This window comes from Falco peregrinus, chromosome 2, assembly GCF_023634155.1.
Source record: "Falco peregrinus isolate bFalPer1 chromosome 2, bFalPer1.pri, whole genome shotgun sequence".
Classification (NCBI taxonomy): domain Eukaryota; kingdom Metazoa; phylum Chordata; class Aves; order Falconiformes; family Falconidae; genus Falco; species Falco peregrinus.
This window is the reverse complement of record NC_073722.1, coordinates 57,557,011-57,564,321: the sequence shown is the minus strand read 5'-3', so window position 1 is coordinate 57,564,321 and position 7,311 is coordinate 57,557,011. Positions and strand designations below refer to the sequence as shown.

The window sequence follows — 7,311 nt, the reverse complement described above, 5'->3', positions numbered from 1 at the left end:
TTGTAGTGTTCGTCAGTCATTGCACAAAGATATACCATTCACATTCTCTTACTTCATCAACTGTACACCCAAAATACTGGAAAAGCTTCAAACAAAATCTCTTCCATTTAACTAGTCCCACCCAATACAACTTCAGTTACAAATGTCTGCACGTCTTCCAAACCAGAAAACAATGGTTCAAATGCTAAATACATGAACGAGTTCTTCTGAGCAAAATGTGTTAAAAGTCAGAGCCACCAGAGGACTTTAATAGCTTGTAAACAGACATAGCAGGTTTCATACTCTGTTACCAGTGATGTAAGATACACATATGTAAAGCAAAGTACATATTTAAACACGCTTACATGGGAAATACCCTCTGTAAAAATATTTACAATTTAAAATAAACCAATTTAAGAAATGGATGAAAGTAAAAAAATAGGATACAGAAAACTCCCTCATACCATGGAACATCACCTAAATGAATATCATTTGGCATCAAGAGTCGACTCATTACCTTAAAATTTGTATGTTACAAGTGCATAGTTGTGTTTCCTTCTCCTTAATTATCAGCATTTACAGTTGCTCCAGGCTGCAAGCATAGTGGTATGGTATTAGAACAAATTAACATTACGACTTGCTCTTTCCTTTGTAAGGAAACCTGCTATAGAAAAAGTTCTCCCCAAATAGTGAGCCATGTGATAAAAATGTGGCTACAATAGCAAAGGCCATCTTTCCTGAGCCAGGAACTTTAAGGTTAGAAAGATTGTACAACTGATACTAAGCCCTTTTGGCAATCAAACATGTAAGAGCATGTAAAGCTGATAAATCAACATAGGAAAGATGCAATCTATACTATTGCATTTGTGTGTGTCTGCTACATTCAAACCTTTAACGGTAATAAAAGCCATGGCTACTACTTACTGTTCTGCCCAATCCTCCCGATTCTTTCTGAAGGACGTACGTACCACTTTCCCCAATGAGAATCTCATACAATTGTTAAAATATGTTTCACTAGCACTGTAGCAGTCTGCAATCAGAACTTTAGCTCTGACTAACATAGTCTTGTGTCAATGGTACACATTCACCAATCTTTCTGCTGAATTAAACCAGGCTGAAAATGAAGTTTTGGACAAAGTAAGTTGACTGTTATCCTTGCTGTTTTTCAAGATGGGCATTTCTTTGGCATTCGTTAGGTTTTTGCCCAGACATTGGCCACTGTCATAAATGCTCATATTGACACATTTCTAGCAAGCAAGAAAAAAAACCCATAACTGATAGCAATCTAATGTCAAAGTGATTGTATGACCACCAAACATCTGATGTTAGATGTCATTAAAGTGCTGCTTTATAATCTCTGCCAGTTTGTGCTAATTAAGAGACAGAGAGGTCTGGAATTTTTACAAATCCCAAAAGTCACATCTGAACAGTTTGTATAATCAAGCTGTCTTTTAACCTGGTAAGGAAGCATCCATGAGCACTGGAATTTTGCATTAAGCTTTGCAGTTCAGTAGCAGCCATCTTTCCAACTCTCATCTTTCACGTTGCCATAGGTTTTAGGAGTGGGTAATGATCTAAAATAAAATGAGGAATTTTTCAGTTTCATACATAACTGCTGAAGTCTCCATCTACAATATGTAAGAATTTAAATATTTTATAAATAATTGAAATATACTTCACTCATTTACTTCTCTGCAATACAGTTTAAGGTAACTACCATGTCAGAAAAGCATTTGCATAAACAGAAAACTTTTTGCTATTACACTCTGTGGCAATACAAACTTTATCTGCTGTCACCTAAAAACAGGACATTTTTTTAGTGATGTTTAAACAGGGAAATCCTTGTTCAGAGTATTACATTTTGCTTACATCAAAATCTTGACATTCACAGATCATTACTGCATTGTGTAAATAATGCACTATCTGTACATAAACTTTAAAAATAAGTGCTGTATAAGTTTAATAAGTGAAACACTTTTCTATAAGACCAGTTGTGCTTTGGACAACCACACTTTGCTACTATTAAGAACTTCCTGTCAAAAACAACTGCTTTTTATTACACAAAGTTTTGTACTAGTGACAGTGTAGTGTCAGATTGCGAAACAGTCAATACTGTGACCGTCATTTGTCCTTCCCCTGCCCAGCACTCACTGCAGAACAGAACTCTTCCACTTTGCTATTTACAGCTGGATTATCTTTTTTACGGTACTGGAGCCCAACTGTTTATCCTTCCTGTTTAAGGACATTCTTAATACTTCTCATGGATGACCACTTCCTTATGTCAGCTGGCTTCCACTTGACACCCTCAGTGAAAATCCACATTAGCATGGCATTAAGAGCACATATTCTAAACTATACATCACTCCCTTCTGCTTCTCCTGAAGACAAACTGTCTACGTAGCCTTTCCAGTTAATACTCAGTCTCTCTTGTGGTTGTTGTCCAAAACAGTCTGACATTAAGCAACTTCTACAGCTGGGTAAAAGCTGAAAATTCTGTTTTGTCCTGTGGGTTAACTACATTGATTTTTATGTTAAGTTTAGCAAATACTATGGATGCCTCCTCCATCCTCATGTGTCTTCCTTCCTAAAGTTTCTAGCTGCCCAAGGAGTGAAACTGTTCTCACCATGGTACCGCTGCTTGACCTAGCGGTTACAAGAAGAAAACAGTTCTGACTTCAGAATGTGTCACTCAGTGGTACAAATGAATTTTCACTTGCCAGCTATATTTTGGTAACTTTTTACCACATGCAGATAATTTCTGATTGCCTTCTCAGCCCAGACTAAGACACTTTATTTACTTAGCTAAGTATCCTTTGTTATTAATTTCACTTTCGCTCCTTTACCTTCACTCTCTAAATCAAGAACCTTTCTCTCTTTGTGTCCCTTCAAGAACCTTTCTCTCTTTGTGTCCCTTCAAGAACCTTTCTCTCTTTGTGTCCCTTCAAGAACCTTTCTCTCTTTGTGTCCCTTCAAAACTATTTTGGAAACATAGGCAAATACTTCACACTGAGGTCTCCCTTTCCATTCTAAAGACCTTGAGATCATCGTAAGAATGACAGGAAGGAGCACCACAAACACACAGTGTACAAAATTAATTATGAAAACTTCAAACTAAGACTGCCTGTCATGTACTTACCTGCGAACAGGCTGTGCAAGTTTGCTACGAGGCACTGGGATGCCCCCTGCAGAAGGGGCACTGGGTCTGGGCAAACCACTCCTCATCCCTGCTGTCCCTGCCGGTCTGGTAAGAGTAGTACTGTTAATACTGCTGGCAGGGCTTGGCAAGCCTGAACTCGGGGCTGCAAGAGGCCCTGGTGAAGAACTACTGTGTGTCAGCTGTGTGGCTTCTGGAGAAGCAACTGAACCGGGTCCATGATTACTAAATGCTTTCACTGGTTGTCGGAGAGCTAGGGGAGACGGTGCTGCAGGTGAGCGGAATTTACTTGAAGAAGGTACTGGAAAACAAAACACTGAAGTTATTTTCAAGTTTAAGCTACTGAAATTAAAACCAGGAAATAACTTTATACGAATATTCAAACAATATGGAATATATAATGGAATACAGCCAATCAAGCAGCAATGAGAAACAGGAATTCAGATGTCCTCTTTGTCATGTGTTTTTGGTATCGTAACTCTAATGCCTCATTTTGTTGCTACAAATATTTATTTCTCTGGATTTATAAGTAATACTAGTAAGGCTCTAACTGTTCTATCAGTCAAGTCAAAATAAAGAGAGGAGGACCTATTTGTTAAGAAGAAATTGCATTGCTTTGGAAACCTGTGAACCTAATTCCCATCCCTGAAAGAGCATGCTGAAGAATACAGAGATATTCTAGTGTGATACAGTCTGTAAACAGATTCTCAAAGTGATTAGTCTTCAATAATGAAATTCTGAGTGCAGAGCATCTTAATGTTTCTTTTATGCTCTTCTTTTTAACCAAATCCATTGAATCAGAATTCACCTAAAGATATGGTCATGTCCCAGATTTATTGGCTGATGGGGGGGTGGGGGTGGAAGATAGGGTCATGCAACCCCTAATACCAAAGAGATTAAGGTGCTGCTATGAAACTTAAACCAGACAACTGTAACAATTTATAGCCTTCCTCTTCTTACAAACATTACCTAAATTATCAGTATAAATATCTGTATTCAAATACTTTGTATCTGGGTTAGTATGTAAGGCCTTTATCTGGGATAGGTTAGTAAGCCAGAATATTCAACAGTTCTTGGATAAACACAATTATTTTTAAGTATGAGAAATATTTTAAAATTATGCATAATGTATTACTAAACAGAATACTTAAAACTAATCCATCATCTTAAATGGAATTTCATCAGCTTTTCATACTGATTAGGGTGGGTCAGTAACAGTCAACACAGGCCATTCAAATCAATCAGGAAAATAAAACAAAATCACATTTCCATTTTGTGAAATTGCATCAACTATTCTTTCCTCCGCTAAATAAACTTTTTTTTTTTACACAGAGACCAAAGTTACATCCTCTGACAGATGCTGTATGCAAAGTAGATGGTCCTTCACATAGCTTTCATTATCACTTTACAAGGTAGATCTACTATGAACACGTGTGAGAGAAGAGACAAGTAATACAGGAATGCGGCATCCTAAATGGGGTACAGAGGAAATGGTAGTTTTCAGGTTGTATTCTGAAGCCATTTCTTATAGGGGATGTGTAGGAAGATTAATATGTGCCTCGTTACAGATGTGAGTTGGATTTGATTCCTTTCTGGATTATCCAAGAGGGTCTTCCCACTGACAGTGGTATCAAACACAGCATGAAGCCACTCACGGGAAAAGCTGACAAAAGAAAGGGGCAGAGATGTCAGCAATACATGACAGTTGGGAAGTAGCAGAATAACTAAAAACCCTTAAAATAAAAACCTTGGCATCAAGCCAGAGCATGGATTAAGGAAAGCATTACAGCAAAATGAGTGGTCAAGAACAGGGAAGTGCTCTTAGGAGTAAGAGACTATGTATTAGATAGTTTTGCAGTGTGACATTGCCCGTAACTTTGTGGCAATTCAGTGCAGAATTTCCACCTGATTGTACAGTGTAAACATAGGGAGCTTTTCTCACTAAACTTCTCATTAAAACACTTACTTAGAACACAAATACCGTGTCACATTAGCAACTGACCAACAGAGCAATGCCAGTGTATAAAAACTGACTACAGCTTTGGGCCTCTTATAAGCATAATGGGGAAAAGGTTTTTAGGCACAGAATAGAAGCAATGAAAAGCTGTAACTGAAGAAAGCTTGTCACATTCCCAGTGAAAGCAAGCATCCAGTAAATTACTCCTCTCCATTCTCTCCGGTTTTCTGTTGACCATATTTTACCATGCTTCCAACTCGAGTTGTCAATTCATAGACCGTTTCCTGTCAGCACAGCATTGCAGACGTTGCTGAGAGCTGCATTCATTCTTGTACATAAAGGAATGAATTGTCTTCCAGTGTTCTGGGATCTCCAAAGCAGTCCACATGATGCAATCTCTGGCAAACTGCCTAATAATTTTCCTCTACATATAAAGAATTTTGTCTTAGAGCAGTTTTGGATATTTAATAGAACTCAGTTTGGTCTATCTGTAAGACAGAATCACAAAGACTGAGGTACTGCCTTAGTTGAAGACTATTTGATAATTGTATACCCATTTGTGGTAGGTACGAAGCTGGTCCACAATTAATAAAAACACGTAAATGTGTAAGGGTACTGCTTAACAACTTCATGCAACTGCATCTCCTTAAAAAATAAACAATCAGAACCAACTACAATTAAAACATCTGGCAACAATAAAAATAAACGGCACTGTGCAGTCTTGACATTTAGATTTCCCACCTTCTCTGGATTCTGTCCTGGATTGTAGGCAGGGAGCAAGAGATCCCCACCTGGCAAAGTAGGATGCTGTGAAGCTTCAGCCTTATCTGGTTTGCACCCCAAGGCCAGCTGCTGCACTCCAACTTGAACCCAGAATCAATTCTAACGCAGTTGTTAAATTATAACCGTTGTGATGAAATGATTCAGACTGATATAAAAGAACAGATGAGGTAAAACAATGTGAATCAATAAACTGTTCTATCATCTCAGCACAGAAAAGACGTGGACCTATTGGAGCAAGTCCAGAGGAGGGGGCCACAAAAATGATCAGAGGGATGGAACACCTCCCCTGTGAGGAAAGGCTGAGAGAGGTCGCGTTGTTGAGCCTGGAGAAGAGAAGACTTCAGGGAGACCTACTGTGGACTTTCAGTACTTAAAGGGGGCTAAAAGAGAGATGGGGACAAGCTTTTTAGCAGGGCCTTCTAGTGACGGGACAAGGGGTAATGGTTTTAAACTAAAAAAAGTAGATTCAGACTAGATATAAGGAAGAAATGTTTTATGATGAGGGTGGTGAGACACTGGAACAAGTCGCCCAGAGAGGTGGTAGATGCCCCATCCCTGGAAACATTCAAGGTCAGGTTGGACAGGACTCTAGGCAACCTGATTTACTTGAAGATGTTGCTAGATGAAGCTCATTGCAGGGAGGTTGGATGACATGACCCAAACCTACGATTCCATGGTCTGACTGATACTGGATTGCTGTATAAGCCTTAACAGATCTGTTACAGTGAGGTAAAGAGTTAGTTATTTGAATGTATTTTGAACCATATTACACCAAATGGTAAGAAAGCCAACATCTGTGCCTGAAAGGTGTCAAGCTATGTAATGATCAGGATTTTAAGAAACTAAACCCGGTTGTTGCTCATCATTGTTTATTCTTTTGAAACAAGTCTTGCTTCATTACTGCATAATGCTTCCATACTCACCAGAATCTCAGTTCAGAAGCAAGAAAACCAACATATCAAGGACTATAAAATACCAAGTAACAAAACGACATTTTGGGTCCTCATTTGCAGTGAGGAATGACAACAACTATAAACTGGAATGCGTAACTGGCAGCGCAACATGCTCGGTTCCTCATTCTCCAAGGTTTAATAAAATTTTACAAATAAACTCAAAGAGAAGCTAATTTTCTGTACACTTCCACATCTCCAGACCAGGCTGTCAACTTAGTAAGTGTTCCAGACATCCAGATGAAGGCATGACCAACACGGAAAGCTTTGCAGAGGCATCGAGATAGTGGTCTTATGCCAAAGCAGAACATTGAAAGAACTTTTCTCTATTTTGGTATGAATTACTGTGAAGACTGTTAGAGACCTCCTGTGAAGCCCTGTGAATCTATTTCAAAGTCACTGTTCTTTGCTAAAACTTTCTGTATGGAGTGAAGTTGACTCAAAAAGTTAAGTGTTGTTAAACCACAGAGAAATCCACGCATTTTGTC

At 38.6% G+C, this 7,311-nt stretch overlaps 1 protein-coding gene across 2 annotated transcripts in view; it reads right to left on the bottom strand.

The window, feature by feature from the left end:
* Window positions 1–220: 220 nt before the first annotated feature.
* Window positions 221–7,311, bottom strand: part of SLAIN2 (SLAIN motif family member 2) — a 34,606-nt gene continuing 27,515 nt past the window's right edge. For both annotated transcript variants that reach the window (XM_055795511.1, XM_055795512.1), the window contains 2 exons: window positions 3,116–3,434; window positions 221–1,553 (listed from right to left, as the gene is read on the bottom strand). In XM_055795511.1, the coding sequence (XP_055651486.1) occupies window positions 1,487–1,553; window positions 3,116–3,434 (386 nt within the window). In that variant the 3' untranslated portion in view covers window positions 221–1,486. The remainder of the gene's footprint in view (window positions 1,554–3,115; window positions 3,435–7,311) is intronic.